At 47.7% G+C, this 23,054-nt stretch overlaps 3 protein-coding genes across 3 annotated transcripts; all 3 read right to left on the minus strand.

The window, feature by feature from the left end:
* Positions 1-188: 188 nt before the first annotated feature.
* Positions 189-8,792, minus strand: septin7b (septin 7b). The gene is given in 21 exon segments (XM_029838276.1): positions 189-1,194; positions 1,616-1,665; positions 1,667-1,696; positions 1,698-1,760; positions 1,935-1,969; positions 1,972-2,069; positions 2,880-2,900; positions 3,585-3,685; positions 3,688-3,715; positions 3,792-3,842; positions 3,936-3,954; positions 3,957-4,020; positions 4,163-4,255; positions 4,434-4,465; positions 4,468-4,550; positions 5,088-5,222; positions 5,305-5,405; positions 5,715-5,821; positions 6,998-7,100; positions 8,503-8,504; positions 8,706-8,792. Coding segments are annotated over 21 exon segments (1,293 nt in total). The 5' UTR covers positions 8,710-8,792; the 3' UTR covers positions 189-1,121.
* A 5,100-nt stretch (positions 8,793-13,892) lies between these two features.
* LOC115250541 (macrophage mannose receptor 1-like) lies at positions 13,893-16,568 on the minus strand. Its single transcript, XM_029839438.1, has 7 exons — positions 16,326-16,568; positions 16,010-16,066; positions 15,621-15,669; positions 14,990-15,385; positions 14,551-14,895; positions 14,383-14,471; positions 13,893-14,320 (listed from the first exon to the last, which is right to left on the minus strand). The coding sequence occupies exons 1-7, from the start codon at positions 16,347-16,349 to the stop codon at positions 14,210-14,212; spliced, it is 1,071 nt and encodes a 356-aa protein (XP_029695298.1). The 5' UTR covers positions 16,350-16,568; the 3' UTR covers positions 13,893-14,209.
* Positions 16,569-21,350: 4,782 nt separating this feature from the next.
* LOC115250341 (macrophage mannose receptor 1-like) lies at positions 21,351-22,705 on the minus strand (the record flags this gene model as incomplete). Its single annotated transcript, XM_029838510.1, has 4 exons — positions 21,351-21,646; positions 21,699-21,787; positions 21,867-22,211; positions 22,306-22,705. Coding segments are annotated over 4 exons (945 nt in total), but the record flags the coding sequence as incomplete, so codon positions are not given.
* Between the last annotated feature and the right edge of the window lie 349 nt (positions 22,706-23,054).

The raw sequence follows: 23,054 nt of genomic DNA on the forward strand, positions 1-23,054 counted from the left end.
CAGCAACCCGAATAACTTTATCCCCCACTCAGACTGGCTTCTGGGGGGTTCTGGTGGATCATCTCTTCCGGTCAGGTCGGTATCAGGACACTGGGCCCTCGGCGCCACTAGCGGCGAATATTAGAACTGCAGGAGCGAGTGAGCCTGGTACCTGAACACAGGCGCTTGCGCAATAAACCACCCTCGTCTCAGTATGATCACTGGTTTATTAGGTAACTTTGTACAATACAAAAAATACAGAAATGGAATATATGGCCAAAGCAAAATTGTGTTTGTTGCCTCTTCGTTTGCTGCTGGTTCCACTGACTGAACTATTGCTGCCAGAGTATATTTTTAAGCACCGGGGATCGTTATATATGTGAAAAGTTGCCCCGACAGCAGGCGCTGAATTTTCAAACGTACAAAAGTTAGGACTTAAGCTGGCTCAGTATATAAAAATAAACACTAACACTTATGACGTTATAAATGATGGTCCAAGGCTAGTGCAAATAGCTAAACACAAGAGGAAAGCAGTAAATTTCAGAGGGGTTTAGCCATTTTAAAAATATCTAAAAAATGGCACGTGTTGTCTTGTTTTCTGTATTTTCTTTGAGGGTTAATAGTTTTACCAGATGCACAAAAACAATACTTTAATACATAACTAAAGATCAGGTTATATTTTGGAAGCTTTGCTGTAAACATAAGTCACCACAACTTGATTGTACACAGATATGACTCATGGGAGGACTTCTGCTCTGGAAAACTGTGTACATTAAAAACAAACCCTTAGGATGAACGAAAAAGAGCAGGAAGTGGGAGTCCTTACAGTATGCAACAGTAACAACCAATAATAACTAGAATCATAAGAATGCGTTTGGCCTTTGTAAAAGAGGTTTATCTTTGCTCTGATCAAGGGAAGACACATTCTTCAATTAGGAGGCAGCCAGGGGGCTCCGTTGTGGGGTTTCTGTAGAACATGAAGGCCACCATCCATCTCCTCGTACTCCTCTCTGTGCCCTCCTTCAGCGGCTGAAGCAGGCGCACAGGAGCGGTTTGAAAAGGGGCGAGGAGCAGGAGGAGGGAGGAGGAGGAGGAGGGTGATGTCAGTGCCATAAAAGTTGTGTCCTGAAGTTGGCAAACAATTAATTGAGCTGCGGTGCTGCTGCCGACTGTCTCTTAAAGATTTTGCCTTTCTTTTGTTTTTTCTCCAGAGTCCTGAAGGAGGGAAAGAGAGAAGCTGTAACATCGGTCTCAATACATCCACACAACCAATCATCTGCACTCATTTCTAAGGACATTTACCACCTGCTGATCCTGCAACCAACCCTGCAAAGATTCAATTCTTCCTTCAAGAGCACCAAAATACATTATAGTTTATTAGAAGAGCAGCTTGTAATGAGAGAAATCCCAGCTCTTCAGATCACCACTGATCTGTGCAACCACAGTACTTTAGCTCTTAATTTCCCCCCTCTAAAAGATGGGACTTGTTCCACATTATGGGTCACCATTAAAGGTGGACCTGTCATGATTCTCTCGGGTCCCGTTTAACCTCACAAAAAGCTGACATGTTTGCTGCTCGAAACCCACATGATGTTGTTCGCGTATCCACAACATGGTGTCACTGTGAAGCATCTACCTGGAGGCTTCAAGTTTCTGCTGTTCCATGCGCTGCTGGGCCTCCCAAGTTTGCTCTCTCCTCCTCAAATACGCGCCTCTTTTTCCTCCAGCTCTTTGTTGCTGGGCTTCCAAGTTCTCTTCATCTGCTCATGGCGTCTCTGAAGCTACAGGGAGAGACAAGCAGGACAGTGGAACACATCAGACTACAGGAGACCCTCTGGAGTCGACGGACGTGCAACTGGCATCACGTGACCTTTCATTTCCAAGTATGGTAGCTAACACTTAGTTAGCATGACATTATGAAGTGATGTCCATTCCATGTGTTTGGTGTCGCTCACCTCAGCCTCAGAGTCCTTCAGCTTCTGCACCTTTCCTTGACTTTCATTTCAAACACCTGTTCCATCTCCATCTCCATCTTCTTCATCTTATTCACGTGCTCCCGTCTTTCTTCCTCCATCTGGGCCAAAGGACTCCTGGACACAGTTTACACCAGCACTACATCACATCACAAGCCCCCTTTTATAGAAGCACCACAGCAGTGGGGGTAGAATTGGGGCAGGGGGGGCTCCATAAAGGGTGACAGAGAAGTCAACAGGGACCAACCAGTAGGATCTAAATGAAAGGAGCAGGTGAAGCGGAGCTGCTGGGTTAAATATTAGTGAAGCCGACTGATGCTCTGGTGCAGTGTGAACAGAGACCTGACACATGAGAGGCTCCCTGTGATTCTGGTTTGTACCTAATCAGGAATTTTACCGTCATCATATTTCAGCTCTCCGGAGAGATCGAGAACCATTTTTGATTCTGCGCAGCCATTTAGCCGAGTTACTGGTGGATACTTGCACAGTTATCGTGAATAATTCACTACAGAATTGGGGCTAAATACTTAAATCCATCTGATTTCAGATGACATGTTTGTCAAAGTTCTCCAGGGTAACTGGACCAAGTCTGGTCCCCCAGGGTCCCCCAGGACTGAAGCACTTGAGCTGCATGGTCAGGTCTCCGACACCAGCTGTGACAAACAGCAGCAGCTGCAGCTGCAGATCAAGTTGCAGAGAAGAATTTCTTTACAGATGTTTGGGGGAGAACTACAATAAAACACCAGCAACTGTTCTCTCAGCTACATTAAAGTGACCATTTTCCACTTACACATCCTGAAAACATGTAAGAACAGCAGGAATCCAGGAGACCAAATCAACAGCGAGGGGTGAGAGATCAACGAAAACGAGAGTGCGGAGGAAGGGGACGGAATAAGGATCTGAGAAGTAAGTTTAAAAACCACTTACATTCCGTCAACTGTGTCAATTCTAAAAAAACAGAAACAAACAAAATCACAGGCGCACAGACAACATGCAGTAATGAGGGCATGCACTGAAATGTGTGATTAAGCAAAACGTTTCCACAAACAGTCGAATGAATGAGTGAATGAGTGAATGAATGAAGCCAACGGTCACGCTACTCAGCTGTGTGTTAGTGGAGCGCGAGAGCCTGTGGGATGTGTGTCGCTCCGACGTTTGCCCAGCGAGTTAGCGATTACTCATTAACAGGAAACGTTGAAGCATCCACACTTATTAGAGGCATCAAAATGGACGACAAAGGAGCTCCCTGAATGAAAGTGTTCCTAAACGGTGACACATAATCTGAAGCCGTGGCCACAGCGGGACGCCCAGCTCCTTCCTCTGCACCGCGGCACGGCTGAGCGCAGTACGACTCCGTCACATTCTCATCCAGGACACCTGCAAACCTAACCTAATTAAGGATTCAACTATCACCACTTTGGCCCCAGCGCTACTGCGAGTGGCAGCTTTGATAGTCGAAGCGTGTCACGTCACAGGAGCTTGGCCCCATAAAACGGCTCGGGTCTGGACCGGCTGAGCACGTAGAGTAGCTGCATGCTGCTCCGCGCTTCATGTGTGAACGGAGCGGCGGAGGCCTCGATACGCCCGTCTTCTATGCGACTGCTCTCTGTGCGGGAGTCTGTCAGGACTTACTTGGTGGACATTGGACCTTTAGCTCTGTTGTTGTCCACGCCGTTGTAGGTGACCGCAGCGAGCTTCCTGCTGCGGTAGTTTTCATAGTGGACGTTTGTTTGTCACAATCCTTCAGGTCTTGCATGTGAGTTCTGGAGACACAAATAAATGACGTTAGGTTTGGGGCGGCACAACGGTGCTGGGATTGACCGTTCAAGTGCTTCGGACCTGATGAGCATGTCCCTGAGGATGGTGAAGTCACAGTGGTCACTGTTTTCACTACAATGGAGAGTAATTCATATCATTATGGTGTCACTACATATATTGCACATGTTTCTGCTAAAGTCGATGGTTCCAGTACCTTTCTGCGACCCCCAGGGGTACTGCCTACTCTGACTTTCTTGTTGTTCACTTCAATAATGGTGTTGCTTCCCACTACAGCCAGTGGCAGCTTGTCCTTGGGAAAGAAAAAGTTTTATATTGAAGCAGGACTGACTTGATGAGTGCGCATCATAAAGGTGAGGCGGGGGGGGGGGGGGGGGGGGGGGGGGGGGGGGGGGGGGGGGGGGGGGGGGGGGGGGGGGGGGGGGGGTCGGTACCTTTATCTTCTTCACTAGCCTGTTCTCCTCTTCATCACCCGTCTCGGGGAATTCGTAGATCTTGATTTTGTGCTCTTGAATTTCTCGCATGATCTGGCAAAAGAGAGCGTCTTTAAGGGTTCTGCACAGATGGGACGCAGCATCTCGGCTGCCGAGGCAGGGGGGGGCTATTTTTTAACAGCGGTAACGGGTTCGTGTTATGAAGCGCAGAAAGCGGGCCTTTTCTGTGCGCAGCTCCGGCAGGCAGCGTCGAGCCAGGGAAACTACTGACCTGCTTCTTGAACTGTTGACATTCCTCTGGGTGAGGGTATCTGCTTTGGCGATCAGCGGGATGACATTAACTTTCTCATGCAACCGTTTCATGAACTCCACATCCAATGGCTTCAATCTGTGTGGAGACGGGAGCGAATGTGTGTTTTAGAATGGCTGCCGTGTTATTTTAGTCTGTCTAACCCTGAGCAGTTCTTTAATGGATCCGTCCTCCTCACCATCCCTGTAGCCAAGTATTACGGAAAAACATTAAAAGAAAAAACTATCCCACCATTATTGAAAGAATGATTATATAAAAAAAAGCATTCCTAAATACATTAAAATAAATAAACCTAAAGATCCTGAACTGATTCAACTCTATCCAACTCAGATGAAGAGGTTTTAAAGGAAAGTAGTTAAGGCTGAGCTCCATCCTACTGAAATCTACATTCCTCCAGTATGTTTTAAAAGTCTTATCTTAGTCTCTCGTGATCAGATGGCGCCTCAAAGGAGGAAGTAGAGAGAAAACATATCAATATCACGCATATGCTGATGGCCGTTAAGGTATGAGTGGCACGACATGACTGTGCCTGCATCTTTAGCCAGAAAAGTCTGCCCTACGGGGCCAATAGGGGTATGTTAATGGTAGCAGGGCTCATTTGGAGTTTGGACTTACCCGTGTCCTGAAGGAGCAATGAAGTACAGACAGCAGTGAATTCTGCTGTCGGGCATCTGGCGTCTGTTCACCCGGGACTCTGAGTTCAGGTAGTCTTCAAACTTGCTGTCTATGTGGTCAATGACAGGCTGCCAGCTGCATTACACAAACAACAGCAGTTAAGGGTTAGAACTCAGAGGACCGCAACGCGTTGAGCTAAGGTCTTGGTTCTCTTTACCAGTTGCTGTTGTCAACAGCATCACCAAACCCTGGAGTGTCGACAATTGTGAGCAGCAGCTGGACGCCTCCCTCCTTCACCAAAACTTTGGACTGCTCCACCTGAGACAGGAACCGAATGACAAAGTGCTCGTGTGTTAGCATCAGCGTCAACTCCCTTATATCCACATAAAACGCTGTAACACGGACCACCCCATGCTAGCGCCATGTATGCTACGCTTGCTGCTCAGGGAAGAAAAGAAAATCAAGGAAGAAAATGTCTGTTTAAGAACAAGGAAATGACCTTGGAGCCACAAAGTGAGCTGTAACAGACAGTCTCAGAGTACTTTCAGTAATCCGCCTTTACTGGCCTCATTTTAAGCACAGTAATAAAATGATCTGACCTGAGCGCTAGTGGAGTCCTGAACGTACCTGAACAGTCTTTTTGATCCGGTGGGAAGGTCCAGGGAACTCTGGTGAGTACAGGTCTGTTAGGAACAGAGAGTTGATCAAGGTGGACTTGCCCAGCCCTGATTCTCCTGGAAAAAAAGAAACATAAAAGACAAATCAGCACTTCAGACATAGTGAGCGTCATCTGGCTAATCTCTGTATCTGTAGTCCTGGACTAAAGTCTTGAACATTTGACAACGTTCACATCAAACCAAAAGCAAACTATGTATACACAATTAGCCTTTTACTGAGAAAGTCATTCATAAATTAGTTTGGATTGGGCTGAACAGCCGGAGCGGAGACAATGGTTCTCGTCATGTGCTGCGGAGCGTTCCGGAAGGCTTGGTCATTGTTCTCACATTTCCAAACTCAATGAGAACAATCACGAGTGGAAATGAGCAGCGAGGCTCACGGCCTTGGCTGACTGTCACAAGTCCATTCAACATTCTCCCAACCCCACTAGCACAACAGAAGAGTGCCGAGGTGAGGATGAGGAAGGGTTAATAGATGAAGTCCCCGACAGATGTGAAAATCTATACATTCCTGTGGGCTCACGGCTCTGCAGAGCCCAGCAGAGCTGCTGCTTTGCTGCTTTTATCCCCAGAATATGGAAATTGTAAAAATTGAAAACAAGGGCCACATTCAACAACTCCCAAAAACCCCCCTGCTGCTTTTCTGAACTTAATTTAATGAAAGCTTTTCTCTTAAAAAGACCAAACTTAGAGGACATTTCTGAATGCTCTCAGAACAAAGCTACACACCAGCTGAAATCTCGCACAAGAATGCCCAAAATCAACAAAAATGAGGCGCCGAATGCACCAGAGGATACATTCTTAGATGCATGCTGGGTAGAAATTCTGCTGGCCCCGCCACAGGAAACGATTATGACCCGAGGACACATTTTCCTTCCAAATAGGGACTGATCTGTCAAAGAGGGTCTTGGCCAGTTGTCAAACATCACAACCAAGCATTTCAAGGGGCCGTTTGCATTTTCAATTCATTTGCTGCTGCCTCAAGTAAATCTTCTGAAACGGCTCAAGACTAATTGAAATCACAGGGCAGTAATGTTCTCCTTCTCTCCAAATCAGCAGTTAATAGCACAAAGCCTGGAGCTGTCTGCACAATCATCCCACACACGCACACACACACACACACACACACACACACACACACACACATACATACAGGAAAACCTTCTGGTGTAATAAACACAACCTCAATGATTGCTTTAAAGCAAGTGTGAGAACAAAGCCTCAAGCTCTTACCAACAACCATGAGGGTGAACTCAAACCCCCTCTTCACAGACTTCCTGTACACTTGGTTGGGGAGGTTTCCAAAGCCAACATATCCCTCCAGATTCTTTTGCTGCTGCGGGAGAGGGAAAAAAAACAACACATCAAACCCACAGAGAAATAGATTCTTTCGCACCTGAATCAGACCTAAACTTTTCATGCTTTTTGGTTTAGTAGATCAACAAGCCTCTAAATCTGAAGCCTAATTACAGTTGGAAATAGAGCCCATCCTGATTTACTAAACACTTCATTTCACGGGTGACTTGTATTCTATTTTGATTTGATGCTTTTACAGTTCACAGGCACAAACGCTCTGCTGATTTATCAGATCTAAAATGAATCCCACGCCGGGTGATTTCTGAATACTTACAGCTGTTTCATGGAGGTTGGTGCAGGATGATCGTGACAGCCAGTATTTTCAGGGCCGGAAAAAAAAAGGAAAAAAAAAAAAAAAAGCAACTGAGAATCAATGTCTGGCAATCAATCAAACACACACACACACACACACACACCAGTGAAAGAACATTTCTGACATGGTGGCCCATATTTATTACCACCCCACAAACAAAAGCAGACGAGCACCTGTTCTATATTCAACCTTCACCCATCCTGACTCCCTAAGGTGCCTATTTGATTAGTTATGGATCAGATGGGCCTGAATGTGGGCCTCCATCCTTACGGCTGAAGCTGAGCTGCTATTTCACCAGGACCGTCTGTTTCCTGACTGTCACCTCTCACAGCGGAAGTGGTGGCAGCTGAAAGAATGATAAAACACTCTGTGCACGGTTCAAAATGGTTTCCTCCACACGCCATTCTGCTCATTCCAGGTGAAATAAACTCCACCACGTCCACTATTGGGACTGAAGTTACAGGTCAGGCTGCAGACATCGACCTGAGAGTCAAAACATACCCTCTGAGATCCGCTTTAATCCAGATTACATGGCACCACTAACCTCTTTATACCCTAACGGGAAGCGTCCTCTTGACTTGCATGCCTAATCTAAATTCTCACGTTATGTGGCTTTAATGGCTGTATTGATCACACACATGGATGCAGTCGACCATTTTAACAACGCAATTGATGTGGTGGTGGTTGACCCACTTTACCGATTGATTTCAGCATTCGAAATAAAACTCTGCAGGAGGATATTTCTGCGGGGTTTAGCCCTGTCCACGATGGGGGCTGAGCACAAACTATGTTTAAGGAGCATTCCACCGCACAATAAGATGATATTTCGCGTCTACTCGGGGCTAAACGAGACAGCGTGAACCCGAGCTATTTCACCCAACACAACAATAAAGTGTCCCTTTAGTTGCACTGCTGGTATTCGAAGACCCTTTAAAAACACAACGTCCTTTACAAATGGAACTTAACGACGATTACCGTGTCACCCCGCAAGTGACACACTAAAATAGCTAAAGACAGGAAATGACATTCCGGTTAGCTCACGCAGCTTCATACCAGAGCTCAAGCTAACAGCTAACGAGCTAACTAGCTAGCCCTCAAAGTGGAGGCGGACGACTGGGCGTTGGTTGCTCAGACAACTGCACAAGCCCAACAGCGGCAAACCACAAATGTTCCGTCGTCTAATAACACGAGACAAACCGTGGCCGATTAAAGATTACGAGACCGCTCGGTGGAGGAAAAAAATCGACGAGAATATAGGAGCAGCAGTCTTACCCATAGCGCTGACACTTTCTGCCGCCTCCGAACGCGCCGTTGCCAACTCCTCAACAAGCTGTGCCCTGATTGGCTGTCCGGGCGGCGCTGCGTGACGTCATCGTCATATTTGCATAATCATCGATTTGCGGGTTATTGTATTGGCAAGAAGATTCATGCGGGAGAGACAAAAATTAGGGAAAAGAAACCAACCTCAAATGTGTCTTGAATTGCATGTAAACTTTTAACATGTTAATTCTGTTTGTGGTTGATTTTTGCCGTTGAATTAGGTCAACCTGCTAATGCTTTGTATAATTACACATCAGCAATTAATGACCGCACGTTATATCCCCGCGTTATATATTTGGCCGTCCTTTATTCGTTTTAGCAGAGGGTGGGATACTATTCTAGATGCTACACTACCGCACAGTGGGACATACCACGACTGGGATTGAGGAAAACATGACCGTGTCTTCTCTTTCCAATATCTTACCTAGGTTTTCTTTTATTGATTTCGTCGGAGGTCCGCGCACACTAATGAACACTCCTGTAATGCCCAGCGTTGGCCAAAGGTTCGCTACTTTTCAATTACAGCCTCTCCACAGGCCAGACTTTAAGAGGACCTCGGGCCTTTGCTCATTGAGATATGTCTGTGTAGATTCTAATCATCCAGGTCATAGTTATCCAAGGTAGTTTTCTTTGTCAACTGGACTGTATTTCTTCTCTTTGAAGACGTTTCACCTTCTATCCAGAAGGCTTCTTCAGTTCTGAACTGACGTGCTGACAAAGAAAACTACCTTGGATACTCATTGAGATCTTAAACATCAAAGCTTCTATGATAGTTTTTGATGCTACTGAAATTGAAACGAAATAATAAGTCTGGCTTTTTATTATTATTATTTTTAGAGCCTACAGGATGACAGACTGTGCGCCTTGGATTTCACACAGCGGGACGCTGCTGGGAGCCTGACCGCCTATGAGCGCGTTGAAACGGGGGAGGAGCTCACGGCAGCACCCCCTGCTGGCTGAGGGCAGAAACAGAAGAAAAGTCTCCAACAACACCGGGAAACGTCACTACAGATGTTTAGATTAGCCGGGTTTGACAAAGGAAAGTCACGATTTAAAAAATCGCGACATTGGGCTGAGTTACGCAGTTTGAGGCTCGCAGCGCCCTCGAGGATCGAGACGGTTACGCCAAATTACTGGCGTAGATATTTGGTGAATTTCAAAGTGGGGACGCAGCAGCATCGCGATAACTTTTTGTTTCCGCCTGTTCTCGCGATATTCCAGCGACACTGATTTACATTCGGTAGTTTTTCGTGTGTATCTGCTGGTTAAATCTTCAGTTAGTTCTTTTTGTTTCCAGTTTTTACGTAAGAACGTGATAGCAACAGGTAAAAGAATGAAAACAAACTTCATATGTAACTGCCTTAAATTAAGCCGGCAGGAAAAGTAACGGAGCCCCTGCTCAAGGTTATCAAATGACCTGAAGAACAGCTTTTAGGGTTTATCTCAGGGATCTTTGGGCCCTGCTCAGATGCACACCACTTCAGCCATGTGTTCAGATGTGTTTGGTACAATCCAGATCACATTTCTCTCTCTCTTTCTGTGTGGGTGTGTGTGTTTTTGTGTGTGTGTAGTAGTTGGTAAGATGACCCTGTGTGTTGCAGCCTGTTGCATCAACAGTCAGAAAACGTGCAGCTATCAGATATCAAGTCCTCTGAAAGGCTCCAGAGTGCTTTTAGTCAAGCTTTTCTGCCTCGAAGAAACTACATTTTTCTGAAGGATGTGTTCAAATTATGTTTTGACTTTTTATTAATAAAACATTAAATTCCTAAACACCTGTCACATATTTGTATTTTTCTCCCTCTGGGTGCAATAATCAATTTTACAAAATTGCAGTTAAATCAGAAAGATTATAAGCGAATTAATATTTTACTGTACCATTACAACAAAAAGACATGATTTAGCAGATTCAAAAGCACATGGAAGGAAATAGATATAATTAATAATTGCTCAAATAAAATTGAGGGCTCTCTGCTTGCTGAAGGCTTTTCAGCTCATATTAGAGTACAGTCACAGAAATACATCTGGTGTTAAAATGATGAGTGCAGTACATATTTTATAATAAGAATGCTGATTATGAGAGCAGAATAAGCTCGTTTTTATTTTTAGATGGACGTTCAGTTCTTCCAGTTGTTCTGCTTTGGGCTTGCTGTACTTTGGAGTTCTCATTCTTCTAATTGTTTTTCTTTAGTTCCTCCAGAATCATGAGTACGTCAAATGTTCCTGGTCTTTGGGCTTGATGTGATTGAGGATAGAAATAGTCAGACGTGCGTGTGTAAATGTACGAGCTGTGAGCCTGCTGTTTTGGTCTGATTGCACATCCGTGTCCAGCTGCGGTTGTGCCAAGAGAGAGAGAGAGAGAGAGAGAGAGAGAGAGAGAGAGAGAGAGAGAGAGAGAGAGAGAGAGAGAGAGAGAGAGAGAGAGAGAGATGAAATATTCCATCTGGCTGCCAAAGCTAATTTCAAATGTCTGCAAGCTTCTTTCCACAAATAGATTTTCCTTTTGTGTTTTGCAGCACGTGAAAAATTCAAAGAAGCCCAACGGTTTCTGCATTGTGCTCAGCCAGAACACACCCAAACATCCAGGTCAACAGGTTTCCCCCACCTATACCTTCCAACAATACTGCTAATAATAACAACCTTTGTCAGACACGCCTGAACTGCTTCACCTGAGGACCCAGGTCATCACCTGAACCGTCATTTGGCAGGTCTGAGGGCCCCCACCCTCCTCCACCGGCTTCTTCTACTCACCCAAAGGTGGAGCTCAGTTAAAACAGCAGCACCTTCCTCAAACGCATGTGAAAACTATACTGAAGTTGAGGGATTTTATTTTTAATTTAAAAAACAAAGTGTACTTGTGAGCCTGTACTTGCTCTTGTACTTGTTCAGATTCTGCGGGATTTGTCGCCATTGCCATTGTTTGATATTTTGAGATCCGTTTGGATTCGGGTGGATCTCACAACATGTCAACACCCAGCATTCCAGAATAAGATGAGTCAAATCTGAACTTTAAGAGGCCCCTGGACCTTAAGCTCCAGGACCTTGATCGTATTTGAGAGGTATCTTCACTAAAGTCCACCTGAGGTCAACTCCAAGTAGACACTCTCCTGTCTGTTCAAGGTCTCTCACATTTGGCAGTGAAACCCACGTCCTGAGAGCGCAACCTGAACCCTCAGGAGAAGAGGATCTAATAACCTAAACAGAGGCAACTGAGAATCCAGTGGCTCTGACAGATCTCCAGAGATCCCATGTGCAGATGGGACAAAGGTCCAGTAAGCCAGCTATCAGGAAAGAAGAATTAAGTTACCTGCTTAATCTTATCACAGCAGAAAAATTACCAAATTTAATACTTAATTAAAGTTTTGTCATTTTTCAAATTAGAAACAAACTTTTTATCTCTTCTGTATGATACAGTAATAGCCATTTGCGTTGCAGTACCACACATTCGCCACACGAGGAAGTAGGAACCAGCATTGACACACACAGGGGGAGGAGTGGCGGTGTGTGTGTGTGTGTGCGTGTGCGTGGGTGTGTGTGTGTGTGTGTGTGTCTGTGTCTGTGTCTGTGTCTGTGTCTGTGTCTGTGTCTGTGTCTGTGTCTGTGTGTCTGTGTGCGTGGTGGTGGGGGGTGTCAATTAATAAATGGGATTACAAACCTGATGCTGCTTTGTTTCCAACTATATACCTGCACTGTGTGACGTCATCGGGATCCCGTTTCTGTTCTGTTCACGCCTGTTGTGTTCACTGAGCCCAGTATTTATATTAGATTTTATTTACTTTCAGCGTTTCTGTATCAGGTTGACCCTGGTGTCTACCGTCAATAATGCTGACACTGAGGGGAAGTCGTATAGATTTGTAAGATAATTATTCACTGGCCCAGAACGTGCGTAAATAAACGTGGATTTGGTATAAAGTCAATAAGCAGATGTGTATGACAACACAACTGGTGGTAAATCCACTTAATTCTATAATCTGCACACAGAAATGGGTTTAAAAGGCTGCCATGACGTAGTAGAGACAGTAACACTTTTCCTCATTGCTCCCCTCGTCTTTGGATAGACTATGTGAATCCAATATCACCATGGCAACAGCATTATGGAATCAAGTATAAATAGTTGTTTCTGCAAGATGGATGGAATGAGCGGTGTGAATGACTTGATCCTCCTGCTGTGGTAACAGTGTCAGCGTGTCTCTGTGCGTCCTACTGACTGGACTCATGCAGCCGTGCACGTGAGAGCTGCTCTGCGTTATGTAAGAGCTCAGCCTCAGCCTTCCTCGCCCGCCCTGGCTGCCCTACATCACCAGCGTGCAAACATCGCAGGCCAGATCTTATTACTCAGCCGCCAGGAAGCGGTTACATAGCAGCCACCTGTCTGCAACATGTGACGTATTTATATAATGTGTGCAAGAGGAGCAGGAACATGTGGATGGGAGGAACCGCCACCGTCGCCCTATCGCTGCCCGGGGCCGCCTCCACATAACACACGCTCCTCTATGTAGGTCACTACACTTCTAGGTAAAGCAAACAACTGGGCCTGAAGTCAGTTCTCCAGTCAGTGTGCTGCAGCTCACAACATGTCTGAGGGACGTTTTATTGCAGCAGGGACACAAGACGTGTGTCAAAGCTGTCCAGGGATGGATCTTAAGCCTGATCCATGTGGCAATACTGCCTGAGCCCTGAACACAAGGCCTGCTTTTGTCGATGTGTGTGTGAGTGTGTGAGTTCATGTATTTGCTACATACTGAGTACCAAAATCCACATTCTACTAACAAAGAACAGAGGACATTTTTGAGAGGTGAGGACATTTTGACCGGTCATCACGACAGCAAAGGGCTGTTTGAGGATCAAGACCTGGATTTAAGGTTGAGGTTCGAGTAGAGTTTAGGTCAGGATCAGAGTCGGGGGGTGAAGGTCAGGGAGTCAGGGTAAAGAGCTGTGGAATGTAATATGTATATGAGGGTCCTCACAAGGATAGAAGTGAATGGATACGTCTGTCTGTCTGTCTATCTATGTATCTATCTATCTATCTATCTATCTATCTATCTATCTATCTATCTATCTATCTATCTATCTGTCTGTCTGTCTGTCTGTCTGTCTGTCTGTCTGTCTGTCTGTCTGTCTGTCTGTCTGTCTGTCTGAGATTCATGAAACTTGCAGTGACACCAGATCAGACAACAACAGCTTTAAAGAAAATCCAGGCAACGATCAAAACATCTGTTGATCAAAGGCGATCACGTGGAACCAGGAGCGACGATCACGTGTGAATAAGAGCAAACTAAGAGCAAACTAAAAGGGGATGAAGAGGAGAAAGGACAGCAGGAGTCACAACAGCCAACACAGTAAATGATCACATTTCGGTTCATTTACACTTGAAAAGCATCATCAGATGGAGCCCGTTCAGACGCTGTCGACGCTCCGGTGGCGTCCCTCTCATCCTGTTATCCAAGAGCCCGTGAGCTTCAGCATGAGGGGGAGTATTCAGGGGATGTGAGGCTCTGCTGCTGGCTGGGCCCACTTTTCCACTGCAGATGGACGTTCGTCCATCCCAGACGTAGCAACGCTGCTCCCAGCTGAAGAGGGAAACAATCAATTTACACCTGTTGAAATAACAGAAGTACAGAAGTCGCTTTACCTGGTGCAGGAGCTGCTGGTTGATGGTTGAGTCGGATAAGTCCGCCGAGCTCTCCATCCTCAAGCTGACCAGCGTCGTCAATTCTGAAACTTAACCACAAACCCACGGATCAGTCGGCCGGGTTCCACCAACCAAACCCAAAGCAAGTCCACCTGCTCTCTGAGTCACCTTGTTGGCAGATGAACGGGCGATCAGAGCTACAGTTGAAGTCAGACCATTCAGAATTAGACTTGGCAGATACGCATAACTTTTCATCCTTGTAATTTTCAGATTTGGAGCTGCTCCAATTTCTGTAGGAGCTTTGGCTTCCGTCAGACCAGACCCAGGGTACTCTGTACAGCCCGAGCCAAATGGGAGCGTCGCTATATGACGGGATGGCAGAATGGACCAGTTTCTGTTGATCACTGTTTTCTATCACCGGGAAGCCGATGTGGTGTTGCCTGCAGTACGTCAGAGCAGAATACCAGGATCTCACTTCTGAGACGTGCACGTAGGCGTTCTTTCCCTCCACCACTGCAACATAACAGCCATTCGTTAACCCCCGTAAATGAGGGCAAAGTTTCAGGGGGAAAGTGAACTTTTCATGATTTGATTATCATTTTCTTACCATCGTAACAGACAAATCTCTTCTCCCTCTGGCAGGAGTCGTCGAACCAATTCCCGCCAGGCTTCATGCCGACACAATGTTCCATCAGCATGTGGTTATCTGGTTCAGAGTCCCTCCATTTGTAGTACCCAGTCCGGCTCCCCTCTCCGGTCAGCGACCATCTCCAGGAGTTGATGTCCTTGCTCATGGTTTTCCAGGATTTGGAGTATTCGTGCAGTCCAATCCAGGACCAGTCATACAGCTCTGTAATGCTGTTGACGTCATCCATGCTTTCAAAGGTCGCCAGGTCTTGGAAATTCTCCCTGCAGTATTGCTGAGCACCTTCCCAAGTCAGACCTTTGGTAATGATGTGATATGTTCTCAGCGAGAGGTGAGAGCTGCAGCTGGAGCCGAAGCCTGAGGAGAGAGAAGGACAAACGCAGCAGGTGCAGAAAAGTGAAACCCAAAAACAGCTTTCTCCAAGAATGTCCAACAGCAAAAATTTAGGAGTGTAACAAAAAAAATCCCAGTGGTTTAATGGTTTAGTGGCTGGGTAATTGGAGATCTGTTGGACCTGTCATATGTGGGTATTTGTGTCTTTTTAGGCTCAGTGTTGGTCAAGAATACACAATAATAATGTTCTGGTTCCTACCTGACGTGAAGAGCATCAGAATCACACAACGATCCATATTAAAGGGCCACTGCAGAGCGAGAAGGACCGAGGTCAATAATACACACAAGCTCCCAAATTTAAGATAGATTCTTTAAGAATAAATACAAAGAAAGAGAACAAAGAGCAAAAAAAGATCTTTTAGTCTCTTGTTCTAAAGTGTGCAACTATTAATCCCAGGTTTTTGTTAATATTCTGATCACCACTCAGCGTGAACACCTCCTGCCTCCATTTTTGAAAAACCCAGTGTTGACGAGCTGCCATGTTTCACAGCTTGGAGCTCCAGAATAAGCTTTATTATAGCAAAATGTGAAAAACATTGCAGTCTTTTACCTTAATTACTAATTTAACTACAAAAGAAAAATACTCACAAACGCCAACAGGTGCTCCGACGTCGTGGCTCCACCTGTGTACTTGGCGGCCATGAACTAAGGAGATGACGTTGGTTTTTATATGTAAAGTTTGGAAAAGAATTTACCTTTTTAAAAGCTTATTTCAAGAAAAGAGCTAAAAAGAAAACAATGGCTAAAATGTTCATATTAAGACCAAAAAAAAATCCTAGCTGATCCCAAAGAAAGCAGCAAGAGAAACAGTGTTTGTAACAGCAATTTAAAGTGTCCATCACCCCCTCATGCTAACGCTAGTTTGCATTTGTTTTGCTTCATTCAAACCGAGGTGTTCACTGACCTGTGAAGGTGGAGACATATCCATATCTGTTTACATCTTTAAGGTCATTTCTATTTACATGTGTGCTCATATGGGTGGAGAGAAGGTCAGACATTAACTGTACAATGTGAACAAAAACAACAGACCAAAGTTAGTCTTCACTTAAATTTATTCATACTATATATTTATATTCTATGTTCATATATTTATATATGTAGATATGTACAGAACCAGTCAAACCGATATTTCAACAAACAATAAAACAAGTTTGTTGTTTTTTGGGGTTGATTTTAAAAAAAATGTAGAAACGAAAAGTGAGAAAACTGTTGGGTTCCCAGCTTCTGGGAGCTTCGTTGCGGGTTTCTTCCTGCAGGGGGCGTGGTGGAGCCATTCTCCAGCCGCAGCTGGTGCCGCAGGCTGACGCACCTGCTTTCTATCGGCAATCTAGCCTCTTATTTAAAGAGTGAACTCCCGTTTACCAGCGTTGGAGTGTTTTGTTCCCTTGCGAAACCCTGAGTTCTCGTTTTTAGACTATTGTGGTGAGTTTTTCTTTGTGGACTTGTGTTTGGACTCTGTTGAGGTCTCTACGCCTCTCTTGGATCAAACTGTTCTTGTTAACCTTCAATAAAGGTGTTTCTCAGACACCATCCTCCACTACGTGTTGCCTGCTTTCGGGTCCTGGTACAACCGACCATAACATCACACTCCAACCAGTATGGACCCGGCGGATCAGGACGCAGTGTGCTGTATGTTGGAGGCTCTGGGAAGGTTGCTGGGCCAGCACGACCAGCTCCTCACGGAGATTAAGCTCGTCAACACCGGCAGGAGTGTTGGCGAGCGGTTCCTCATCCTGCTCACCTCTGGCCCGTCTAACCCTGTCTAGCACGCTCATTTGGGGGCATGAGACTGTGTCTAGGGCTTTCCTGGTGGACTCGGGCATGAATGACAACTTCATCAGCCAGGACCTGGCCCAGCAGGCCTGCCTTCCCGTCGACACGCTGCCTGAAACGAAGACCATTCTGGGTCTCGACGGGGAGGTTCTGGCCAGGATAACGCAACGGACCCAGACTATCACCCTCGTCGTCTCATCGTGAACAAATCAGTTTCTTCCTCATCTGGTCCTCCTCATCCCCAGGAGTCTTCGGGGCTCCGTGGCTAGCCCGACACAACCCTCAGTTCGACTGGTCGACCGGGAGACTGGTGAGCTGGAGTGTGGCCTGCCACACCAACTGTCTTCGTTTGGTGGTCACCCCCTTGTCAGGGGCCTCGGTTCCCGCCCAGGAGATCCCAGACCTGCCCCAGGTCCCGAAGGAGTACCATGACCTAGGTGAGGTTTTCTGCAAGCAGCGTGCACTCTCCCTTCCACCCCATCACCCGTATGACTGTGCCATTGATCTCCTCCCCGGGGCCACCTTACCGTCAAGCCGGCTATACAACCTCTCCAGGGTGGAATGAGAGGCGATGAAGAACTATATAGGGGAGTCCCTAGCATCCGGTCTGATTTGGCCCTCCTTCTCTCCAGTTGGGTTTGTACAAAAGAAAGATGATATGCTGCGCCCCTGCATCGACTATCGGGCATTGAATGAGATTGTTATTAGGAACAAGTATCCACTGCCCCTCCTCGACGCAGCCTTCGCCCCTCTCCACTGGGCCCAGGTTTTTCCCAAGCTGGATCTTCGCAGTGCGTACCATCTGGTGCGGATTCGAGAAGGGGATGAGTGGAAGACGGCTTTCAATGCCCCGTTGGGACATTTCGAATACCTCGTGATGCCCTTCGGACTTTACAACACCCCCGCTGTGTTTCAGTCCCTAATCAATGACGTGCTCTGGGACATGCTGAATAAGTTCATTTTTGTTTACCTGGATGACATATTGATCTTTTCTGAGTCAGAGGAGGAGCACGTCTAGCATGTCCGGCTTGTTCTCTAACGGCTCCTGGAGATCCGGCTTTTTGTTAAGGTCGAGAAGTGCGAGTTCCACACCTCCTCCATTTCCTTCCTGGGGTTCGTGGTGGTGCGGGGACAGCTTTCGCCGGATCCGGCCAAGGTGAAGGCAGTAATTTAGTGGTCAACTCCTTCCTCCCATAGACAGTTGCAACAGTTCCTGGGCTTCGCCAACTTCTACCGCCGCTTCATCCACGACTACAGCAAGGTGGCCGCCCCGCTCACCAGACTCACCTCCACATTACAGAGCTTCCGCTGAACTCCCGAAGCCGAAGCCACGTTCAACAGGCTGAAAGGCCTGTTTTCGTCGTCGCCCATCCTCACTCACCCCGACCCCAGTCGGCAGTTTGTGGTGGAGGTGGACACTTCAGATGTGGGAGTCGGGGCCGTCCTGTCACAAAGGAGCGGAGAGGACCTGAAGCTCCATCCGTGCGCCTTTTTCAGTCACCGGCTTTCACCCGCTGAGCGGAATTACGACGTGGGAAACAAGGAGCTCCTGGCCGTGGTCCTGGCGCTCCAGGAGTGGAGGCACTGGCTGGAGGGCGCCACTCAACCGTTTATCGTATGGACCGACCATAAGAACCTCACATACCTCCGGAATGCCAAGAGGTTCAACTCCCGGCAGGCTCGATGGGCTCTGTTCCTAGGAAGATTTCAGTTCACGCCAACATACCGCCCTGGCTTGCGTAACCAGAAGTCTGACGCCCTGTCCCGCCAGTTCGCCTCCGAGCCAGTGGAGGCAGACCCGGACCCCATATTAACCCTCTCCTGCATCCTGGGGGCCACATCCTGGCAGGTGGAGGAGAGAGTTCGCGAGGCCCTGCAATAAGCCCCGGATCCGGGTGGAGGTCCACCAAACCGGCTGTTCGTCCCGGAGGCGATGCGTTCGGAGGTCCTGGGCCCACGCTGGGCCCACGCCTCGAGATTGACCTGCCACCCGGGGATCAGCCGCTCATTACAGTACCTCCAGCAGTGATTCTGGTGGCCCTCCATGGCCCGGGACACCAGAGAATACATTGCTGCCTGCCCCGTGTGTGCTAGGTGGAAGGCATCCCATCAGCCGCCGGCAGGACTCCTCCAGCCCCTGGGGATTCCTCGGCAGCCGTGGTTGCACATTGCAGTGGACTTTGTCACTGGCCTTCCCCCTTCCGAGGGTCATCAGGTCGTTCTCACCGTGATCGATCATTTCTCCAAGTCGGCCCACTTCATTCCCCTACCTAAACTTCCGTCAGCAGCAGAGACCGGGGAGCTCCTAGTTAAGCACGTTTTCCGGTTCCACGGGTTTCCTAAGGACATTGTGTCTGACCGTGGCCTACAGTTCTGCTCACAGGTTTGGAGGGCTTTCTGTTCTGCACTGGGAGCGTCAATCAGCCTTACGTCGGGGTACCACCCACAGGCCAACGGGCAGGCAGAGAGAACCAACCACAGCCTGGAGGCCCTGAGGTTTGTGGCGGTTCAAAACCCGTCTTCCTAGAGCACCTACCTGCCGTGGGTGGGGTACGCCCACAATTCCTTGGTCTCTGCATCCACTGGTCTGTCCCCCTTCATGGCTTGCCTGGGATACCAGCCTCCGTTATTTGAGGTCCAGGAGGACAAAGTTGCAGTACCTTCGGTGCAGGCCAACATGCGCCGTTGCAGGAGGGTGTGGAGGCAGTGCGCAGCACTCCTGCAGACCTCTCGTCGCTCGCAACGACAAGCAAATCGACACCGGACGCCAGCTCCTTCCTATCAGCCAGGTCAGAAGGTCTGGTTGTCCACCAAGGACCTCCCACTCCAGGTCGAGTTCCAGAAGCTGGCTCCTTGCTTTGTGGGGCCCTTTGAGGTGGAGCGGATGGTGAACCCCGCAGCCGTCTGTCTGAAGCTTCCTCCAGCGTTTAAGATAGACCCCACCTTCCATGTCTCCAAAGTGAAGCCAGTCGCGGAGTCAGATCTGGTTCCCCCGTCCAAACCTCCACCCCCTCCCCGCATTGTGGATGGAGGGCCTGCCTATACAGTCTGGAGTATCCTGGACGTCAGCCGACGAGGTCGTGGTTTCCAGTTCCTGGTCGACAGGGAGGGGTATGGTCCAGAGGAGCGATCATGCGTTCCCTGCCGGTTCATCCTGGACAACAGCCTCCTCCACAACTTCTACCGCGCCCACCCAGACAAGCCTGGAAGGACACCCGGAGGCTCCCGTGGGGGGTGGTAAGTGTTGGGTTCCCAGCTTCTGGGAGCTTCGTTGTGGGTTTCTTCCTTCAGGGGGCATGGTGGAGCCATTCTCCAGCTGCAGCTAGTGCTGAAGGCTGACGCTCCTGCGGTCTATCGTCATTCTAGCCTCTTATTTAAAGAGTGAACTCCCGTTTGCCAGCGTTGGAGTGTTTTGTTCCCTTCGCGAAACCCTGACTTCTTGTTACTAGACTATTGTGGTGAGTTGTTCTTCGTGGACTTTGGACTCTGTTGAGGTCTCTACGCCTCTCTTGGATCAAACTGTTCTTGTTAACCTTCAATAAAGGCGTCTCTTGGACTCCATCCTCCACTGCGTGTTGCCTGCTTTCGGGTCCTGGTACAACCGACCATAACAAAAACACCCCGACGCCTCCGCCTTTACACGCTAATAACGCAGATACATGCCGAAACTCGAGCTGCGGTTTGAGCTTCACTCGCTTCTGCCGGGGATAACGAGCAAAAGGAGTGGCGCCGGGAAAAAAGGTACACGTGGATTCCCCCGGAAACTCCCCCAGTCAGTGTGGAGACATCCGACACGGACACACCGAACGCTAAATAACAACACTCCGCACAGCAAAGGAGACCTTTCCGAGGCATCGGGGACATCCGCTTGCTTACATGAGGTACAGCCTTGCATTAGCAGTGAGTCGCACACGTTCGTAGAGGGACAGATGGAGGCGTCCTCAATGGAAAAAGTCAGTCAGTGAATGAAAACATTGGGGGTCAAGGTCAGGGTAAAGAGCTGGGGAATGTATTATGTATACGAGTGTCCCCACAAGGATAGAAGTGCATGGATCTGTCTGTCTGAGGATTCATGAAACTTGCAGTGACACTAGATCAGACAACAGCTTTAAAGAAAATCCAGGCAAGGATCAAAACATCTGTTGATCAAAGGCAAACTAAGAGCAAACTAAAAGGGGATGAAGAGGAGAAAGGACAGCAGGAGTCACAACAGCCAACACAGTAAATGATCACATTTCAGTTCATTTACACTTGAAAAGCATCATCAGATGGATCCCGTTCAGACGCTGTCGACGCTCCGGTGGCGTCCCCCTCATCCTGTTATCCAAGAGCCCGTGAGCTTCAGCATGAGGGGGAGTATTCAGGGGATGTGAGGCTCTGCTGCTGGCTGGGCCCACTTTTCCACTGCAGATGGACGTTCGTCCATCCCAGACGTAGCAACGCTGCTCCCAGCTGAAGAGGGAAACGATCAATTCAAATCAAAAAAGCACAGAAGTCGCTTTACCTGGTGCAGGAGCTGCTGGTTGATGGTTGAGTCGGATAAGTCCGCCGAGCTCTCCATCCTCAAGCTGACCAGCGTCGTCAATTCTGAAACTTAACCACAAACCCACGGATCAGTCGGCCGGGTTCCACCAACCAAACCCAAAGCAAGTCCACCTGCTCTCTGAGTCACCTTGTTGGCAGATGAACGGGCGATCAGAGCTACAGTTGAAGTCAGACCATTCAGAATTAGACTTGGCAGATACGCAAAACTTTTCATCCTTGTAATTTTCAGATTTGGAGCTGCTCCAATTTCTGTAGGAGCTTTGGCTTCCGTCAGACCAGACCCAGGGTACTCTGTACAGCCCGAGCCAAATGGGAGCGTCGCTATATGACGGGATGGCAGAATGGACCAGTTTCTGTTGATCACTGTTTTCTATCACCGGGAAGCCGATGTGGTGTTGCCTGCAGTACGTCAGAGCAGAATACCAGGATCTCACTTCTGAGACGTGCACGTAGGCGTTCTTTCCCTCCACCACTGCAACATAACAGCCATTCGTTAACCCCCGTAAATGAGGGCAAAGTTTCAGGGGGAAAGTGAACTTTTCATGATTTGATTATCATTTTCTTACCATCGTAACAGACAAATCTCTTCTCCCTCTGGCAGGAGTCGTCGAACCAATACCCGCCAGGCTTCATGCCGACACAATGTTCCATCAGCATGTGGTTATCTGGTTCAGAGTCCCTCCATTTGTAGTACCCAGTCCGGCTCCCCTCCCCGGTCAGCGACCATCTCCAGGAGTTGATGTCCTTGCTCATGGTTTTCCAGGATTTGGAGTATTCGTGCAGTCCAATCCAGGACCAGTCATACAGCTCTGTAATGCTGTTGACGTCGTCCATGCTTTCAAAGGTCGCCAGGTCTTGGAAATTCTCCCTGCAGTATTGCTGAGCACCTTCCCAAGTCAGACCTTTGGTAATGATGTGATATGTTCTCAGCGAGAGGTGAGAGCCGCAGCTGAAGCCGAAGCCTGAGGAGAGAAAAGGACAAACGCAGCAGGTGCAGAAAAGTGAAACCCAAAAACAGCTTTCTCCAAGAATGTCCAACAGCAAAAATTTAGGAGTGTAACAAAAAAAATCCCAGTGGTTTAATGGTTTAGTGGCTGGGTAATTGGAGATCTGTTGGACCTGTCATATGTGGGTATTTGTGTCTTTTTAGGCTCAGTGTTGGTCAAGAATACACAATAATAATGTTCTGGTTCCTACCTGACGTGAAGAGCATCAGAATCACACAACGATCCATATTAAAGGGCCACTGCAGAGCGAGAAGGACCGAGGTCAATAATACACACAAGCTCCCAAATTTAAGATAGATTCTTTAAGA

Source organism: Takifugu rubripes, chromosome 7 (assembly GCF_901000725.2).
Source record: "Takifugu rubripes chromosome 7, fTakRub1.2, whole genome shotgun sequence".
NCBI lineage: Eukaryota > Metazoa > Chordata > Actinopteri > Tetraodontiformes > Tetraodontidae > Takifugu > Takifugu rubripes.